At 32.3% G+C, this 20,991-nt stretch overlaps 2 protein-coding genes and 3 long non-coding RNA genes across 6 annotated transcripts in view; all 5 read right to left on the reverse strand.

The window, feature by feature from the left end:
• LOC146136918 (clustered mitochondria protein homolog) overlaps window positions 1-4,003 on the reverse strand; it is a 36,976-nt gene extending 32,973 nt beyond the window's left edge. Inside the window, exons 1-2 of the mRNA XM_083395528.1 lie at window positions 2,998-4,003; window positions 1,092-1,390 (exon numbers count right to left, since the gene is read on the reverse strand). Of these exons, the coding sequence (XP_083251654.1) occupies window positions 1,092-1,390; window positions 2,998-3,043 (345 nt within the window). The 5' untranslated portion in view covers window positions 3,044-4,003. The remainder of the gene's footprint in view (window positions 1-1,091; window positions 1,391-2,997) is intronic.
• The window catches only part of LOC146136919 (protein YIPF5-like), a 48,882-nt gene that overhangs the window by 10,726 nt on the left and 17,165 nt on the right, over window positions 1-20,991 (reverse strand). The window lies entirely within an intron of this gene.
• LOC146136920 (uncharacterized) lies at window positions 11,145-13,035 on the reverse strand. The gene is made up of 3 exons (XR_014501590.1): window positions 12,648-13,035; window positions 12,062-12,172; window positions 11,145-11,545 (listed from the first exon to the last, which is right to left on the reverse strand). It is a non-coding gene; the product is annotated as an uncharacterized LOC146136920 (long non-coding RNA).
• LOC146136921 (uncharacterized) lies at window positions 14,490-17,300 on the reverse strand. Its single transcript, XR_014501572.1, has 3 exons — window positions 17,020-17,300; window positions 15,688-15,803; window positions 14,490-15,099 (listed from the first exon to the last, which is right to left on the reverse strand). It is a non-coding gene; the product is annotated as an uncharacterized LOC146136921 (long non-coding RNA).
• On the reverse strand, window positions 17,360-20,977 carry LOC146136922 (uncharacterized). Of its 2 annotated transcripts, XR_014501574.1 has the most exons (4): window positions 20,762-20,977; window positions 20,530-20,616; window positions 18,843-18,927; window positions 17,360-18,139 (listed from the first exon to the last, which is right to left on the reverse strand). It is a non-coding gene; the product is annotated as an uncharacterized LOC146136922 (long non-coding RNA). The 2 variants fall into 2 exon arrangements; XR_014501573.1 differs by lacking the exon at window positions 20,762-20,977 and having other exon boundaries at window positions 20,530-20,727.

Here is a 20,991-nt window from a genome sequence, read left to right on the forward strand (position 1 = left end):
ATAAAATAAGAAAGAGACCTTTGTGATGTCATAATGAGGATAAAAAGGCTATAGAAGTCTTAAATTACAGAACAAATAAAAGTCGGACCAGACTGACTTTACAAATCACAAAATATAATTGAATATATCTATCACCACAACCAACAAGTTGTAACATGTGTCAAAACTGCCCGAAAAAAGAGGTTTGAGGTTTTGTAAAACAATATGGTGAAGGTATATACATTGCACTATACAAAAATCCACTTATAGTGCTATCAGAAATTAGAATCTCATGAACTTTATTATAGCTTGAATAACAATTTTCGGGAAGGTTTCCAATAAAGGCATGGCCATGTTAAAAAACAGGATATTAGAGCAATTGACCAATTGACCTGATAAATTGAGGGTCTCAAAATTCACATGCAATATTTGGGACATTAATTCTCGAGCTGTGTGCAACAACATTTCAATGTGCCTCAAGAGATTACTTTGGGTTAAGCAAAACATTTTGTACTTAAGGAAAATAACCTAAGATTCATGTTGCAAATAGCCACGTAGGTCATAATAATTATATTACTTATTGACATTATTAAGATATATAGTTTTTTAAATAGTGTACCGCAAACATTTTTTTTAATTTTCTAAAAAAAAAGTGTCTTGCAAGCTAACAAAGTTTAGAAACACTTTATAACTATCTTTGAACTACACTGTTCTGTCTGTTGAGAGAAAAACTTTTTTAGCCAATGGACTTTTTTTAGAAAATTACTTCATTTGAATGGAGTCATTGAAATAACATTTATTTGAAATAAATATATAATGGTATTTAGGAAGTGCTTATACTTAGGAAGTGGGTAATACTTATAATGGTTTAATAGCTTCATTGCTTATGTTGCTAATGTATTTTTTTATTAATTATAATAATTATAATTAATTAGTTAAAAAGATGCTGAAAGTAAAACATCAGCAGCGCTGACAATTAATGTTAGTGTGTTTTTTTTTCACTTTTCTACTTGAGATTCAAGAAATGCCTTTCTTTTATTTTTTTGAAAGGTTCTTGAACGTTAAACTACAAAAAACTTTATTAAATAAATGAACAAGAAATTCATCTTCACCTGTATTTCAAACAGCTCAGTGCCCGGTGCATTTATTTTCACGTTGAAAAGGCTTTCCTGGACGACAATTAGTTCCTGATCTTCGCCACAGGTCGCTTCTTTTTCTTCTCCAACTTTCGCAGCAACCCTTGAACCCTTCAACGATCGCTCGGCGTTTTCCGAAGTCCGGTCATCGTCACTGTGGATTGCTGAGTCGTCTGACTCCTGACGATTGACGTCGCCGTTTATAGCAACAGGGACTGGTTTTGCTGTTTCCAAAACAGCCCCAGGCTCACCGGCTGACCCTTCATCAGGAAAATCTAAATAAAAATATCTTTAGTTCTTAGGACAAAGAAAAAACACATATGATTTCTGTGTGAAAACACATAGGAAGTGCGACATTAAACAATTTGCGATTTAATATCCCTTAAAAAATTTGTTCCAAGATACAAATGGCCTTAAAAAGCAGAATAAAAGGGGTAATTTAAGATAAAATAACCCTTGATAAAATGTTTTAAAAATGAGTTTCATGAAACTATGGTTAAAAAGCAGAAAAAATAGGTCATTTTTAATTTTCCTTAATAAAATCTTTTAAAAAAAGAGTTTCATGAAACATTGGGTATCAAGCAGAAAAAAAGGCTCATTTTTTAATGCAACATTTCTTAACAAAAACTTTCATAAAAGAGTTCGTGATACAATGTGTATTGACAGCTTTATCCTTGAGTTGCTACGACACAATAAATTACAAGAATTTTGGTTAAAGTTTGTAACCTTTAGCAGCTGGTCTTAAGTGACACAATTTAGGAGATAGAAAATAGAGCACCTTATTAAACTTTTAGTAACATCCTTTATATAGTTAATAGATAAGCCAAATTATTTTCTAAAATACTTAAAAAAAAATGCAATGTTGTCAGCCTCACTGGTGAAATCCTGGTTTATTTCCATATAATCAAATAGGTATCATAACAAAATTGAGACATTTGAGTGTTTAAATTAGTTTCACTGCTAAAGAGTAAATCTGAATAAAATATTCCTGTAGATTTTGTATAAAGTTTGATTTTATGAAAAAAAAAAATAAAAAAAAAAATAGAAAGTGACACTAAAGGAGGAAATGAGGTTGATAAACCAATCAAGGTCAGGTCACAATGTGAACCTAATTTGAAAATCTATGATTTGAATGACTGGCTTTCGACAATTGCTCTGTCCCAAAGCACAATTTCAAAAGGTTGCTGAACATAAAAAAAACACATTGAAAAAGGTTATTTAGCATGTGTAAAACAAAATGTCTAATTGTCAAGTATAGATTAACATTCATGGTTTTGTTGCAGACTAATTAAAAGATATGTGTTTTAAACAACAATTGATGCCGGTCTTGACTTTATGTATTTCACCATACGTTGTTAATAAGGGCACTGCAAAAATTTTACAATGTATTTTGATGTTTTATTGTTAATAACAATCCGGTACGCAAGCCATTTTTTGCAAAAACTTGGTATGTGAGCCCACATAGGTTCTTATAATTGCTCATTATGTGCAGCAACAAAAACAGCCTGGAATAGTATTTGTCACTTCATTAAGATCCACTAATCAGGCGTCAATAAATCTGTGCACAATGTTATGTTGTGTCTGTGGAATGCCCATGTTGTTTAACAATTAGAATTAGAGAAAGCGTATAAAATTTGACAGAAATGTGTTTACCCCCCACTCTTTTCAAATCATGAAAATATGTAACTAAAATAATGCAAAATAAAATATGCAAAATATTTAAAAAAAAAATTTAGAAAATTAAAAATGTTTTATAAAAAATAATTTAATTTAGTAAATGAAAAAAAAATATTTATTAAACTAAAAATCTTTTTTAAATAAATCATTTAAAATTGAACCTAAATTTGTGAAAAAAACTGTTTGATCAAATAAATTTACTAACTTGTCATTTTTGATTCACCATCTGATACTTTCGCATGCAAAGTCATAATTGCTGTAACGTTATATGAATCTGCTTCGCTCTACAAGGAAATTCCAATCAAATATATCAGTGTCTTTACGTTGGCTTGAGTTTTTTTATTGCAATGCTACATTTATTTGCAATCCTTCAGATGGATGAAAGATTAATTTCCAGTTGGGCACAGATATGAAAGCAAGTAAATGTATTTATATGAAATATTTATATTTTGTCAAAAGTCACTGACTCTACTAAACAAGCATACATAACGATATTTTGAGAACAGAAGGACTCATCTATAAAATATTGACTCAAGTGTAGTTAAGTCTATACATTTTCTTATAAAGTTGTAAACCTTTATAGTTGCAAAAGAAATTGACATGCAACAAAATCCTATTCAGTTGCAATTACATAAAATATAAATAACAAATTATTATAGTTTAACATTATAATCATTCAACGAATTGTTCATATTGTAGCAAATATATTTGATTGGTTAACATAAGCATGCAGTAAAATCCTATAAACACCAACAATCATTCAAATTGGTTGTTGAATAGTGAAAGATTTTGACCGCTGTAACAATGTTCAGTTCCCAAAAAGCATTGCCACAGTAGCAAAAAAACTCAAAATATTTTATATTTCAATGCAAAAAACTATAAAAAAAAAGCTATATGTGTAATACGCTGTAGTGAATCCTTGGCATTTTGTTGGTACACAGAGACTGTTGCAGAAATAGTAAACGACAATTTTTAATTTAAAAAAAAAGACACACAGCCTATGAAAACCCAAATTGTTTTTACAAAAAACATTAGAGAAACTCTTAAGTTTTTTACAAAAAGCATTTAAAGAACCTGGTGCTGGTACCAACAAATTTACAATAACAGCTGGCCCTCAATTAATAGCAAAAAAACTCCAAAAATAGACAATCAAAAATCACAAACACTACAAATTATAAAAAGCATCCAAACACACGCCACCTACAAAACGCAGAGCAACCTTAAGAGAGCATTCAACAATTAGCGCTTAATATTCGAAAGGCGCAAAAAATAACCTGAAAACTACGCAGGCTTTAGACAACAGCATCAAAGAACACTCCAAGTTAAGCGCCTAAAACTTAAAACGACAGCGCAACCTTGGAAGTGGCGAACTACTACAACTACAGCACGCAGCTTAAGCAGCAGTCACCATCAGCATCGGCGTTTCACCGGGTCACCTTGGGCAAGAGCCCACGTGTGACCGAGCTAAATCAGCTGACGCGTTTTTCCACGAGAGCACGCCGCGCGGAATCACACGGCTCGCGCATGCACACACACACACACCGCGCGCGCTGCTGCTGGGAAAACGTGTCGGCGCTTTTTTTCTGTCGCCGATGCCGCGTAAGCGCACGTTTTTTTTCGTTTTTGAATTAACTTTAACACCTGCCTAAAATTTATGACTATTGCGGTGACCGTGATACTCAAGTACAATAAGTTATGTAAGTTTGCACACTTCAACATCAGATGAAAAAAAGTTGTACTTTCAAATCGATTTCAAGCAAAACGCAGCCATTTGTGCAACTGCATTTACAAGAATCCACGCTTTAACGAAACGTCTTGTATTTTTGGACATTTACATGCCTCTAGTTGTGGAGCTACATGAATAAAAGTAAATTGCGACAAATAAGGCAGTCGGCTTAGCCCTATGTTAAAGCCTAGGTCAAAAAAATGTTGATTTTGTACATATTCTTTTAATATTTATAACTTAAAAACTTGCCCCTAAACAACCAATCGTCCGAAATCAATTTCGTTTCTTTGTGTACATTAGCAATAAACTAGCAAATGAGCCAGCCATGCATTACATAACTAACATGTTATAAGCCTAACCAGCATGGCGTTTACAAGGCAAAAACTGTTATTTCCATGTTTAAGTGAAAAATATTGGCATTTTCCGTGACGCCATTAGGTTACATAACAATTTCATCATCTTTTTCAGCCACGCCGCTTTTGCCCACGTGATGTTACGCACAATGGCGCCACTGTTTCGTCATAGCGGGTGCGTGACGTCACAATGTTAGATCTGTTATGTAACTTTTTAGATTATTATAGCTAGCCTATACAAAAGAATGAATCAGTTCTATGTTTTGAATAAACATTAACTCAAAATGAATGTAGATTTATTCACAAGGTGATACCTACTTCTGTTTGGGCTTTACTATTCATTCAACGCCTAACTATAACCTATGATTATTACATCAAAACAAATTTTGATAAAAAAACCTTTCAAACAATTACACCGTTTTGTTATCTTATAATGGTCCATATAAAAATATTGACAAATTCCTGTACAACTTTAGGCGACCCCGTTTTGGCACCGCTGCTTTGGCACGAGACTATTTGCTCTTGTTTAGGGTTATTGGTGAGTAATGCATAGGGGTAAGCAGGTGCGTAGCTAAGGAGGGGCGGTGGCCCGGTTGGGCACATCTGTCGAAGGTACAGGGGCGCCAAAATGAGGCTGCTTCTTCTTTAAATATACAGTGTTCTATTAAAATTTGAACTGTTTTTCCGTATAAAGTAAGTTATATTATGTTATGTAATAGAAAATGAGATTAAATGTGGAGGGGGTGGCGCCAATTTTATAGTTTGACCCCGGGCGCAAAATATCCTGGCTACGCCTTTGGGGGTAGGCTTTGTGTTATAAGATTAAGGTTATCACAGGATTAAGTGGTTTGTGTTAGGTGAAAGGTTGTGTAGATATTATTCTGAACGATTCAGGCCAAGGGGTAATTAGAGAATACTCTTTTAGAACAAATACAAAGTTCAGGACGACCAAGGCAAATGATTATCTGAAATACACATATTCTGAATCTAAAGATACATTGTAAAGTAATAAGAGCACATAAAATAAGGTCGACTTACAGGTCAATTCAATGAAATAATCTACAATCAAAGTTAACAAATATGAGGTCTATTCTAGCCTAATAATATGGCAAATTAGTGACGGGTGGAATAAATTAATTTGTGGGCCATAGTTTGTCCATGTATAACCTACAAGCTTCATCTAATTTAGTTAGGCTAAAATCAATAAAAAGACTGCACGATTTCTATGGATTCTACGCTTTTTTTAGAACAGGCCTAAATACAATTATACAGTCGGAACTAGAGTTGTAACGCGATATTTGCCATTAGTAAGAATACAAGTCTAAAAATGTAACTACTGTTCATTAGATCAGTGGTCGTCAAACGCCGGTCCGCGAGTAGCTCGTTACCGGTCCTTCGCAGGTTGCCGGGGTAAAATTTTGGTTTAAACCCAAACCGTAACCTAAGTAAAACACTACATTCTATAATGCATTTTTTATTGTAACATATAACTCAGTGTTTCTTAACCTTTTTTACTTGAGGGCGCACCTTGCGAGCGAAGCGAGCGCGAATTTTTTTAGGTGTACCGGAATTTCTCTTAAATGGCCTGCAATTTTTTTATTATATAGGTTTTATAGTTGCATATCTTAAAAGAGACTCCAGTCTTTAAGATTAAAATCGATATTTTGTCCATTTAAGTCTTATTCCGATAAATTTTGGACTTGTTTCGACATGTTTAGGTCTTATCTAGACTATTTTAAATATTATTCTGTCGTGGTCTTTGATGCGAATTTGGCGTTATTATGTCGCTGGTTTTTAGGCCTACTATGATAGCCTGTTATAGATTAATTATCTGATTTAGATATTGTTGCTTTGTAGGTCTTATTGCGTTTTCTACTTGAAAGGCTTGTGGTATCAATGAGCTAAGCCTAATAGGAAAGTAAAAACTATATGTTTTACACAATAGGACCTACGTTATTTTTTCATTTTGCTCGCGGCGCACCTGGCAGCCTTCCACGGCGCACCAGTGCGCCGCGGGCACCGGTTGAGAAACGCTGATCTAACTCCTCGTATGAGGTCAGCTGGTATCTGCTGCCGAAACGTCGGTTTTTACTTCGTTTACATCAGAAGAGCGATTTATATTTATTAACTCCTCGTATGTATAAGAGTTTGAAAAGATGTTCAAGCGAACTCAACTGCTCACCCAAAAGTGCAATAGAATCAAATCATGCAAACAATTTTTATAAACAATGTCCCATAATAAAAGGATTTATTATTTTAATATATTGAGACAGGAAAGTTTTCGAAAAAACGTAAGCATTTTAATTATTTCATTTAAAACAATTGTAATAAGTTTTCCTTTTACATTTGTTGCTTTTCAAGGCCGGTCCGCGAAAAAAAATCAGTTTTAAACCGGTCTGCAGTGTAGAAAAGGTTGCCGACCAAGGAATAGATAACTAAATGTTATGGTATATAGACTACACTTTGGATTTACTTGCTCTAACAAAGACTTGACTGGGACGTGACTTGTTATTTATTCAAAAGACTTGACTTGAAGTTAAGCTATTTCACAAAAGATTTGAATTAGACTCAAGCTATTTTTCAAATATGTTGACTATTTGTTGGTTTTGTAAATAGTACGCCGCGAATTTGTTTTTAAAGTCTTAATCTGCCGCATGCTAAACAAATTGAGAACCACTAATCGGAACTCTAGTGCAAAATTGGGCCGCAATACCTACTTCAGGTAGTTTAAAAAAATAAACCATTCAATCAAATACTTTTTATAAATTGCTCTATACCAGGGGTGGGCAAACTGCGGCTCGCGAGCCACATGCGGCTCCCCGGCATGTTTTTTGTGGCTCTTCTAGTCGAATCGCAAAATCCTAAAAAAATTGTGAAGGCTACCAAAAGTACCGTTTTAGGCAAGCATTTCGTTTATAACGCAACATTAGACATATAACCCGAAAAGTTAGTTAACATTGCTAAGGTTTCAGAGATTAGCAAATCAAACAAAATACTGATATTGATAAATGTTGTGCGTGTTATTTTGTTATTACCGTTATTAATATTGTGTTAATTATTACCGTTTTGTTATATTACGATTCTGTTATCATTGCTGAACTTGCATTATTTACCGTTTTTGTATTAAAATAACTTTGAGGCTCTCTGTTACTTGTATTTTCTGCAAATGGCTCTTCCGTTGAACACATTTGCCCACCCGTGCTCTATACTGACACCAAGCGGCTAGTAATTGGACCATAGCGGTTCAGGAAACGTTTTATCCAGGATTTTCAGTGCAAGTTTTTTTCGATTTTGTCTACGTTTGTAGTTTTTTTTTTCTTTAAAATAAAGAAAACATAGGTTATTAGATAAATAAATGTTTTAACTATTTGCCTTATATGCGCTAATTTGTCACATTTCTAAACTAAACACAGTTCTCTTCAAACTGCAGCGAATTTTGTTTCTGCTAGCCAAAATTAATTTCGCAACACAACTGAAAACGTTTAGTTAAGGAAAAAATAGAACACAAATTCGATTAAATACGCATGGTTGATCATTGGAAACTTTGAACGATAGAAGAGGAACTGTAAAAAAACATTAGTTGGATGATGCATACGAAGCTAATTATTTTATATATAAAGGCACTGACAGTGATGTCAAAGAAATGATGTACGTACTTCATAGTTTACATAAAAACGGTAACAAGCCGAGAAACAATTTAGAATAAAATAATAAGCATATACTTATTCTGTTTTTTTTTCTGCAAAATCTAGGTTTTTCTATAAAATTTCCCTGGCAAAAATATTGATACAGGGTGAATTTGTGGACAAATGTGCATCGGAAATATAGTAAGAAGAACATACTACGAAGGGGGGCATGGCCTGGTGGCCCTCTGACGAAAAAAAAGACCCACAGTTTGCCAACCACTGTATTAGTCCTATTTTGGTCTTATTCCGAAATTTATTTCGACGATAATGTTATTCTTGTTTCGGTCGTATTACTGGAATCCGCGTACAACGTTTTGCTGTTACAACAATGCATTGTGACGTAATACTGACGCTGTATTTCTGCATGAGAGAACCTGAGCGAAATAAGCGAGCCAAGGCTGCCACTCGTAGGGATATTACCCTACGGTAGGGTATTTTCGCCTAAAGTAGGGAGTAGGGAATACCTACGGGATAAATTGTACTTTGTAGGGGAAAGTAGGGTATTTTGGTAAAAAAGAAAATTGTGGGGTTCAGACCAGGGCTGGGGAGCCACCGTAAAATAGCATTAGCTCCGACGGCTCCAGCTCCGGAGCCATCAGTCAATTATTAAATAGCTCCGGCTCCAGCTCCAGCTCCGGAGTCGTAAAACTCAATCCTTTGGCTCCGGCTACAGCTCCGGAGCCACCAGTCACTTATTCAATGGCAAGTTTTAAAAATTGCTTTTGGCTAACTAACGTTGGAGATGGAATAAAACATAATTTACAAATTGAAAAATGGCTCCAGCTCCACAAAAATAATAAAAAGGGCTCCGGCTCCGGCTCCACAAAAATAATAACAATGGCTCCGGCTCCGGCTCTGGCTCCAGAGAAAATGCTTAGCTCCGGGCTCCAGCTCCGGCTCCGGCGCCCCAGACCTGGTTCAGACACGTGTGGAGTTATTTACCAAATAACATTAAATTATACAACTTGTTATTTGGTTTTTCTTATTTGTTTTTGGCGCTGGTCTTAATCTTACCACAACATAAAAATATTGTACAGAAGAAGGCACTAGCCGCTTAACGACCTTTAAATTTTTAATTTTGGACACCGGCTCATTCTTCTAAAAAGAAAAAAATAAAGAAAATAACTTAGAAATTTGAAGTACGGCAGCTGGTTGCCAGGCAAATTGCCTCTTCCTATTTTGTTTTTTAGCCCACTTACGTCAATAGAGTCTTTCTAGGGACCCTAGATCAACCCGCCACACCGTAGGGAAAAAAGGGCAGTTATGAATTTTAGTAAACACGCAGTCCGAATGAATTTAAACATGATTTATGTCTCATTTTGAAGGTGTTGCCTCCTAGTTTATATCGTTAAAATTTGAACTTGTTGGCTCAACAGTTAAGCGTTAATATCGCTGAATATTAATATTCATATTTTTGAATATTAATTTTTTTTCAATATTTTTCGCTAAAAGTGTGATTGCTGGAAAGATGTAACCAATACAAAGACTGTGTAAAAATTTCAACTCTGTATCGTCACAACTTTCGAAGATATTGCCCAAAACCTATTCCAGCGCGAAGTTCGCGCAGGTGAAGCGAGCCAAGAATTTTATTGAGCAATATCTCCGAAAGTTGGGACGTTACATTCCCTACAACTTTCTAGCAAACATACTTTTCGCGAAAATTATTAAAAAAAAATTAATATTAAAAAATATGAAGAAATGTGCTCACATTTCAAAATGCATTTAAAATGTGCGCACTTTTTTCCGAATGTGTGCACTTTTTTTTTATAAAATTTCATATTTTGATTTTAAATTGCATGATGGTAAGATTTAAACAACTTTTTATGACAAGTTAAAGCATTTAGAACAATGTAGCTTTTATTTTCTGTGTTAATAAATATATTACAGAATTCGAGAAATGTTAAATAAAAAACATGTTTTCACATTTATTAAAACTGTTGACTTTAATAAAAACAGTAATAGCATATCACCTGTTGCAAGTGCAAGTAAAGATACGGTTGTACAATGAATGTATAGCAATACTTCTGTTTTATAAATAAACACCAGTCTGATTGTAAATGCAACATGCCTAAATAAAAAATAAACATATAGGGAATAGGGATTTTTTTGGATGTGAACATTTGGTGATTTTGGCATTTTTGTTTGGCAAACGTTTAAAGCACCTGTGATAAATAACATAGATGAAAAAAATATGCATAATTTTTTTAAGTGGAAAATCAAACATGTTGATTTTTAAACTATAAAAATATTAAAGCACACACAACGAATAAAAAAGATATAATACCAGAAATTTCATAGAACCATATTTATGCAATATCCTACCTATGGTTGAATTAAATTTATTGACTTATTACTTCACATTTTTGGTGGATTTTTCCAAATTAAGTAATACTAACAAATAAAAAATGCCTATACATTGAAATATGAAACTTAAGTAAACATACATACACACAATGCATGGTCTACCAAATACATACAAAACTACATAATTGTAGGGTTTGATTAATCAATCTTATTTAGTTCAAGGTGACAACCAACCACAAAAAGCAAACACTCTTTGTCAGCATAGAAACCTGGCCCTATATAATTATAATAGAGTTAAAAGAAACATGTTGGCTGTTCCACATGAGTCAAGTTTTTGGATGTGGTAAAATATTTGGAATCAAACCTAAATGATGCCTTATTCAGAAAACGTTTTTAGCATAATATACAAGTTCAAATGTAAGTCACTGCTTTTTAAATGTTTGGGGTTGCTAGTTGAACTCCTATTCTTCATTCACAACAGCATTGCTGGGAGGCAGGGCAGATATCAGTTTATACATCTGCTTCTCAGAAAACTGGTAGTAGCTGAGACTTTGGCCTCCGATGCTATCGACCTCTGACTCCAAACGAACTTTAACAGCCCATTCTTTAATCACCCTTATCTTCGTCACTGGCATCTCATGGCTTGCATACAAAGTTGGTGTCAGGTTTTCTGGGTTGAGCCGACTGCAAATATTACAATATTTTGCAACAAATTGTGAAATATAAACAACTGAAATCGCCCAATTTATTTAAACTGTCTTATAATGATCTTGTCACCCAATTAATAGTTTGAAAATTATTTTTAACTGAATAATAATGTAATTTTTGCAGAGCCACTGAAGCCCTGTTGTAAAGACTTTACGCAAAAAGGCGTCTATAATTTATTCTACTCAAGAGGAGTCGACATGCACGGCGGCAACAATAATTACTTTATTAGGTGCAAGTATGTTATGTTTTAGTGTGAAGATGCTAGCGCTGAAAATAAAAATACAAGAACAAATATATCTATATCGTTTTAAATTTAAGAATTTTGCAACGTGAAGTTAACGTTTTTTCAAAAAAATATTTCACTCCACCACATTTTTATCTTCTCTTTTAGGGCATATATAGTTAAAAACTGAAGGATTTCAAATTTCACCCTTCACTTTGAAAATGTCTAATAGATATGACTGACAAAAAAACAACATGACAAAAACATACGGCATTTTGGCTTGAGTGAAAACCTTCCTGTGGTACAGCTCAATGGGATTGTCAATAGCCATTGCTGGGCCTTTGGGATGAGGGCTGTTGAGCCCTTCCCGCTTCAACAACCTAAACAAGAGTTGAATATTTTTTAACAAAACTTGTTAATTAATGCCTTGCAGTCTTCCTGGTTTGGTCTTACAAATTTATCACTATTTTGTTGATAGCTGTGTTTTAACTGTTTTTTTAGGTTTTAGATAAACACAGCTATACACAAAGTAAATAACAGAAATACCTATAATAATTGTAATACAAAAATTCAAACCACATTTTATTACATGTCAATGCATTTTCAGCATACATATCTAAGTTAAGTTTAAATAACCATACTTTGATGCAACCTATTGCTCAATAATACACAAAAAAATGGACAAAGGATACTAAAAAAACAGTATTTCAATGTTGCATTATCGTTGGTGTCAAACTTTAATAGTCTTAAAAACCATAAAAAGGGTAAAATAGTTGAATTCTGCCAAAAGCATATGTATCTACCATAAGAAAAAGGTTACAATTGATCAATTTATTACCCTTCTTTGATTTGTAACCTTCTTCTGAAATCTGTAATCCTCCTTCTCAAATCTGTAAAAAGGGTCTTTCCAACTAGGTGTAGCCTTCTTGATATTTCCAAAGCTGTCCGTGAACTTATTTGATTATGAATGCTATTTTTGACAGATCAGAAAATAACTTCTTGGCAATAGACTTGAAGCTCTCAGTGTAAAAATAACTGCCTACCATTATAAAAATTGCAAAATACACTAGAAATAAATAAAAACATGTTAGGGTATGACCTATTTATCTGAATAATAGAAATAAACTTAACCGGCTAAAAAAGTAATAATTATATCATCTCTGCAAAACGTATCACAACTAAAGATATAAATAAAATATGAACTATGTATTTAAGCAGATATACATATGTAAGTTATATACACACTGCTTATATATTTTTGTCAATACCAACACACTAACTTTACTAAATTGTAGACCAACTTCCTTTGTAGAACAGTTTGCAAAACTGAACGCAGTTTTAGCAACTAAGAGATATTTAAGCTATTGTATCAATAAAGAAAGGAAAAGAGGAACTGAAAGCTATTGAATTACATGAGCTTAAATGAACTGTAACTGATTATATATTTCTAGTATCACAGAAAATTAACACATATCTGTTTCTTTTACTCTCATTTTAAACCACATTTTCATGTAAACCTAAAATATTGTTTGAAATAAAATAAAATCGGTTCCGCTTTTCAAGTGAGAGTTGTATATATGAAAACTGAACTCGGTTTTAGCAACAAAGAACCCTTTAAACAATGACATCATTAGAAAATGAAAAAAGAGGAACTGAAAAAGTATTGTGTTGTATAGGCTTAAATGAACCGAACTAATAAAATACAAAGTTTCTAGAATCATGGAAAAGTTTAACAAATAATAGTTTTTAATATCTCTATCGCTAACACTTGTAGACAATTGTATCATCAAATATATAGAAATGCATCTTTGGAACATAAACTTCAGTCATATTGTTAAAAAGGCACATCACTTCACATTTGTAAAACTGAGATGTGCAATAGATAGATTTTGGCTTAGTCACTTAGTGGTTTGGCATCATAGTTTGGTTAAAATATTCAATGCACCTGTTGATATAGCACTTAATAGTGATTAGATAACAAGCCACTTGTTTATGAAATAATAAAGATACCAAAGGAAAATGAATGAAGATAACAAAGCAAATACAAAAAAAAAACTCCTTGAAGAAAAATAACAATTTAAAGAAAAACGGAATTTGCAATTTCACAGAATATAATTTACACAAAAATATGTTTACACCTTAAGTGAATCTTTGTCAGTATTATTAATCGTTTAACAAATTTAAATACTATTATGATCAACTTTTATACATAGTTGTTGGAAGTTGTTGTTAGATAAGAAAAGAAATTAAATTTCATGAGAGTTTTGATATACACTTAAACAATACATCATTGATTTAGAAAACAAAGCCTTTGGGGATTTTTCATGAAAAGGTGTACTATATAACAGTGCCTGTCAACATTTATGGAACAGTACACACTTTTACGTTTACTGAATAACTTGTACGACCCCAGTCCATGCAATGCTCTGAACATACAGAAACCTAAACCCTGTTGTACTGCAAAACGAACTGGAACTATTAACCGTTATGAAGAATTAATTAGTACATCACAATAATGATTATTATATGAAATGAAATATTTGGTATGTTGTCACAAATAGAATATAGTAGCACACAAGCTACGTATGCTTAAATACATGTTGTGCCATGTATTGATTGTATTGTACACGTCAGTCTGGTAATAAACCTATTTATTTAATATGATACCTGATCATAAGCAAAAAAAAAAAAAACTTTGAAGAATTTTGGTACAATTCACCTGTTTGAAAAGCATTGCCGTATAAAACTGTTTAGCTTTTGGTCATTAAAAGGCAGTTGTAAACAGGGCTGCAGAGTCGAATATAACAAACCTATGAGTGGATTTTAAACCAATTCCACAGCCCAGGTTATAAATGACAATTATCAACAACTGCCAATAGAAATAAAAAGATACTGAGGATTTCTTATGCACAATCCCCTTAGTTCAATGGCATGTAACACAATTGGTATACCAGTACACAATATGTTACTAAATAATTACAATTTGTAACAAAGCACGCTTTCTATAAATAATAAATCAAAAGTGTTTGTTTTGACTGAGTAATGTTTTTTTCAACCACAAGATGTGTTCATTTTATGAAGTTCTACGAAGTGCTAGTCTTGACTTTATATCTCATCATTGTACAGCGCAGGCAAAACTTTATAAGTTAGCTTCTCTGCCAACTGGTAATACATCAAATTCCTTTGGTTTGTCGCATCATGCGCCAGGTGTACAGTTAGGAATGTCTCGTCAATGACACTGACACGTGCTACTGGCAACTGGCGGGTGACATACAAGTAGAGAGCAACATTCTCTTTTTCAAGATGACTGAAATAAATAATGAAGTGTACATTATTCAACTTTAACAAAGCCAACCTGATGCCCTTTCTGAAGGCACCTGGTATATTGTTATGAGAATGCCTTAAGCATTGGTCAGTACTATTTAGGATAGGTCACATTAAAAATGCATTTTTAGTTAAGGTAATTATGCAGCAAGATTTGACACAAGGATGCTGGATACTATGATTTTGTTGCAAAATCAAATTTGGCCTTCAATATACCATCAAATACCAATAAGCTCACTAGGGTAAAATAAACAATTTTTTTTAAACAAATGTAAAATTATTAAGTAAACGTGGTTGTTGAGCCATCATTTGTTTAGCGTAAAGAAGTTTGGTTATGAATATAATATTTTCTAGAAAGCTGACCTTGTAAAAGCTACATTGGGCATTTTTAATCATGTGGCTAAAAATCCTATTTGTATAAGATAGGAATATGTGTAGGAAAAAGTATTCTATGAATCCAAACAGCTACAACACAATAAGGCATAAAACATTTATACGAAAAGTAGTTTTAAGAGAGTGGTCTTATGGCCACCCCTCTGGTCTTGATATAATATTAGTGATATGAACTTACGGTTTTTCAGGCTGGTTCAGCACCTTTTTCCTGTACTCTTCTTTAGCCCTATCAACATTCATCGTTGATGATGGTCTTTTACCGTAAAGGCTTTCAAACCTTGGTGGATGCCCCACCTAAAATACAGATGTTGAACATGTTGGGTGTTTTGTTAACGTACCATTTTGCAGATCCATGTGAAAGACTGTTAAATTATTATTTTTCTGTTAAAAAAAACTTTACAAAACCTATTTATTTTAGGGGCTTTCTGTAGAAGTCACAAAGAGTCGTATACATCTCATAGTGTATCTTTGCTGCAAAGAAAATTTTACTGAAAATAAAATATGAACTTAATACTTAGTAGTAGAAAAGGAATATGCTTGCACCAGTCAACCAATTGTGTTTTGAAATTACTGTTAGACTTGTTTTTAATAAAGAGATAAAGGACAAATTCAGTTAAGTTGTCTTGCCCGGCAAAAATAACAACCATGACCATCCTACGACCTCTGGTTCATTTTTATCTCCCTAGAATAACATTTTCTCCACTTTGACAATTTAAAGCTAAATTGCACATATAGTAATCTAGCTAGACTCTATACATTTTTTAATTATTTGGGGATGTCATTGTTTATTTTGGGATGTCATTGTTTACAATATATTTATAATACAATGTGTTTATTATTAACTATATTAATTTAAGGCAATAAAATTTCACCTTAATCTTTAGGTCTTAGGACCCTTTATTTTTCATTATCAGATTTTAAATTACAATATAAAGTAAATTAAACAATATTCTTTAGTTCAAGTTATTTCAAATGAACTTAATTTCCTATTATTACAAGATAAGCGCAAAAATGTTTTTTTATTGCAAATTTGAAGTCCTAAATGATGCAAATATATGCCTAAACTGTGTTTTTTTAGTAAGTTGTACCTAACTTGTATAAAAATCCTGATATTTTTGTCAAATGTTAGATTAATTAGACCAAAAATGGTCAAGATGTGACAATTTGAGTATGATTATAATTGTATATGTCCAATACATCAAAATTGAGAGGGAGTTTCTACAAACTTGAAAGGGGGTCACAAGAACAAAACAGTTGGGAACCACTGCTGTGAATGATTTGGATTTTTATAACATCAATGAGGCATTTATATTATAACAGAAGAAAAAAATGTTTATTAATGTTAATAGTGCATCTAGTTTTACAAATTTTGCCAGAAATTTCAAAGCCTACACCCTACAGTATATGACTCAAAAAGGTTGAAAAACATAGTTTTAATAAAAATGACTGGACCTTTTGCAACTAACAAAGTCAAACTACAACCAACATGACAAAACAGCAATAAAAATACCTGGGCTATGTAGTTGGTACCCTGATGTGTATTTAGGCAAATTTATTTTTCCTCAATAGACTTTGCTGAATTTAAATGAAAAAGAAAGATTTGTTTTGCTTGCGAGAAGTTGATCGTCAGAAAGGTCACAAGGGTCGTCAGGATTGAGTGCGTGAAACTAATCCACTTACAATTTGTTGCATTGTAATGTTGGAATAGGAATCATACTTTTTGTAGCCAATGCAAATCATTCCACAACAATTATTCAGTTAAAAGCCAGTTACAAATTTAAACCTATAAATAAACAAACCAAAAAAATAAATCAGTAGAATGCAAGGTTTAGGAAAAGAAAAAAGAGTTCATAAAAGCCTGAACACAGAGTATTCAAAGGCATTGTACTGAGACAACAATGGAAACAATATCAACATTACATCATTGGTGGGTTGAACAAATATAGCATCCACTCAGTAAACGCATACAAAAATAAACTTACAAGAATCAGGCATATATAGAAAGCAAATAAATACAAACACTACTAAGCAACTTGTTTTTCATTTTCAGAAAATAAACACCAATTTAAAGTAAAAACTTGTTTATATGGCAAAAAGACAGATAATAAATAGATTATCAACAAACATTCATGTAAAGGAGACAGTTTTAAACAACATTCATGTAAAGGAGACAGTTATCAAAAAACTATGTTTAATACTAAATAGTTGTGAAAAATGTAGCTGCCTAAATATGGCCTTTAAAAAATGTTACATTTGAGCATCAAAAATAAAATTAAAAATAATAAGACACAGACATATCACAATTCCAAAATAAAGACAGACATTTGGCAACTTTTAAAAAATACATGCATACTGTAATAAAAACTAACAGGCAAAAACTGTTCAGTAAAGCATTTCTAAAAAATGCTGTGGCTTAGGATGCTGCTTGTTCAGAACACATTTGTAGTAAATAAGCAGAAACAATAATAATAAATATTGACAAAGAAAATAGGACATCATTTTGGTTTTGGCATTTTGATGCTACCTTAAAGTAAAAAAGCCCTGGAAATTAGTGGTACTTTGTACAACTTTCCTTGAAGTGAGAAAACAGCACATAGTTAAAGTGCCAGCAATTGTGGTGCGATGGTGTCCTGAAAATAAAACCTTCATTTCAAAATTTTAACATTATACAACTTTAACAAGGTGAACTTATTTGGATAATTAGCCTTTTTGAAGGCAGATGGTATACTATTATGAGTATGCTGTATTCATCGGTCACTACTATTTCAGCTAGATCTCATTATATACATGGATTCTATGCCTTAACATACAACAAACAATAAACAAACAATTAGCCAAGGCAAGTGTAAAAACCTGAAATATCCCATCTTAATATTTAGCTGTTCTTTCCGAAAACACAATTCCCAATTTTAAGGTTTACAAATTTTCCAAAAATCATATATGTATAATTTAACTATTAATAATATATTTGCTGCATTAAAAATATCTTTAACTCAATTTAAACTAAAAAAAACATGGATATAAACATGAACAACGTTAATGATTTTTTAAACATGATACTCCACTGGGACAACATTAGATTACAATAAGTGGTTTAAAATAATAAGAAAATATAATGTTTTATCAACCAGTTGATTCAATTTCCCTAATTCATAGTCTTTAATTTTAATAAAAATTGTGACTGGTCTGATTGAATAAAATTGCTTAAACATTACCAAGAATTACATACGTAAAATAGGAGTGTTTTATTTTAAAACGTTACAGCAACTAGTAAGCTGCATTATTGCATAAAGTTTATATTTTAACATAAAGTAACCTTTACAAATTGCTTACGATGCAGAAGGGTTGCAAAATATCTTTCTTGAGAAGTGAGAATTTTGTATGCTTATTTCACACCTACTCCGTCCCCAAAGTCGACCTAAATAACAATTAAATGCCATAAAATCTTAAGATTGGTTACTTATACAAGAGCTCAAACAAACGAAAAAAACAAAAAGGGAATAAATATTTGATCTCTGACATAAGACACAATATGTTCTTCTGATACACATTCATCTGAATAGATATTCCTATTTGAGCAAGCAGTTTAACTCCAACTTTAATTTGAAATAATATTCAATTGATATAAATATTAAAAAGACTGATTATACAGTATTGTTTTTTACATTTACGCACGAGTTCGCTCGAGAACAACATATGTTTTCAGGGCTAATGTTTTATGACATACCGTTATGAGATTTTTAAGTGATTTTTGACGTCCTCTTAAAAATTTTATGCTCCTCAACAGTTTTTTTTTAGAGTTTGGTTTGGGTGACAATAAGTAGTTTTAAGAGACCGCAAGTGTTTCATTTAAATACCAAAAAGTTAGTTTTTTATTTCTTAAAATATGCTTGAAGCAAACGAGAAGGAGAATGCTTTGTATATAAATATTACATTTAAACATATATTGTCGCGCTTGTTTTTACTAGAATTAAGTGGCAGATGTGCTGTCAAACTAGTCCAGAAAATTATCAAAAAAGTGTTTTAAAGTATATAAGCCGTCTGTATTGGGCCATGTCTGGTTAAGACAGCCATTATAAATTGGCATAAGCACATATTTTTACAAAAAACTGAGTTTTGCATGTCTAGATTGTTAACAACATTTTAAACACATTTAGAAACATAACACTTTCTTAGAACTCAAATATCAATGAATAATTTATTTTTGTTATAATTTAAAACCTACAATTTTCAGATAATGTTGATTCAATCCTTTGCACAATAACGAAAACGGTTTTCATGAAAAACAAGAACTACTTTAAAGAAACTTATAACTGAGCTTAGGGAAAAAAATTATTAGAGTAAATGTTAAATTTGACATTTGACCAGTAATTTTTTTGTTGCTGAGACTTTCGGTAAATGCTTCATTAAATTTGCAATTCACGAAAGTTAACTGTCATTTTCACAAAATAAAATTTATAGCAGGCATAATTTGAGACAGCTGTGCGAAACTAAACCGAAAATAAACAGTTGTAGCGTTGTAAACAAGTTCCAGAAAAGTCATTTAAAAAATAACTTATTTAAAGTCAAGTCGTTTGCACAAAATAATAAGTCTCACCAAGTTATCAGTTGCTTTTAAAAGTAATTATTGGCGCAAGTCAACTTTAGGCATGATTTATTTAAAAAATCAACAGTAAAATATTAAATTTGGTAAACTTAAATTTATGAGTAATATTTTTACACTAAAAATAACAAAGCACAACATATAAAAAAGAAAATTGTTTAACGAATATATTTGTGAAACAATTGAGATTAAAAGGCTAACTCATTTTATTAAAAAAATTAATTGAAAAGAATTTAAACCTCAAGTTATTTGACACAAAAATGTAATTCCAAGTCCATTCATTTGTCAAAAAAACTTAAGTCAAATCATTTAGCTCATAAGAGCCTAGTTAAGTCATTTCAGAATAGTGACTTAAGTAACGTTATTGACTTAAGTCATTGCAACAACGATTTATTATGTAATTTGCAATATACTGACCTGGTTTTTGAAACAAGCTTAGAAAATGTCCCATGAGACAGGTTGCATAAAAAGAAAAACTTTTGCAGAAACTTTAAAACAATAAGTCTGCAATAACAAAACAAAGGTTTAGTATTTCAGAAAATAAAAGAAACAACAAACAACCCCAGCGCGAAATGAGTGACTCACTACTTGGTGCTATATCCGTAAATGACGTTTCTCGTTAAAAAAAATCGCACATCTGCAATCAAACCTGATAACTCGAAAAAAGCTGTACGTTTCCAGAGTTTTTCCACTCCACGCAAAATTTTCCACTAGGCTAGGTGCGCGTGACTTTTTGTTGTTGAGCTACCGTCACTCTTGCCTTCTTGTCTAGACCGCAGAACCTTTAAAAACGAGTAGGCTATGCCTACCGTTTGCAAATTGCCGAAATCCAATTTTCACTTCCCTCTTTTCAATTAGGATGATGCAACTGTCGCGAAT

This window comes from Ascidiella aspersa, chromosome 8 (assembly GCF_963924565.1).
Source record: "Ascidiella aspersa chromosome 8, kaAscAspe10.2, whole genome shotgun sequence".
In the NCBI taxonomy this organism is placed as follows: domain Eukaryota; kingdom Metazoa; phylum Chordata; class Ascidiacea; order Phlebobranchia; family Ascidiidae; genus Ascidiella; species Ascidiella aspersa.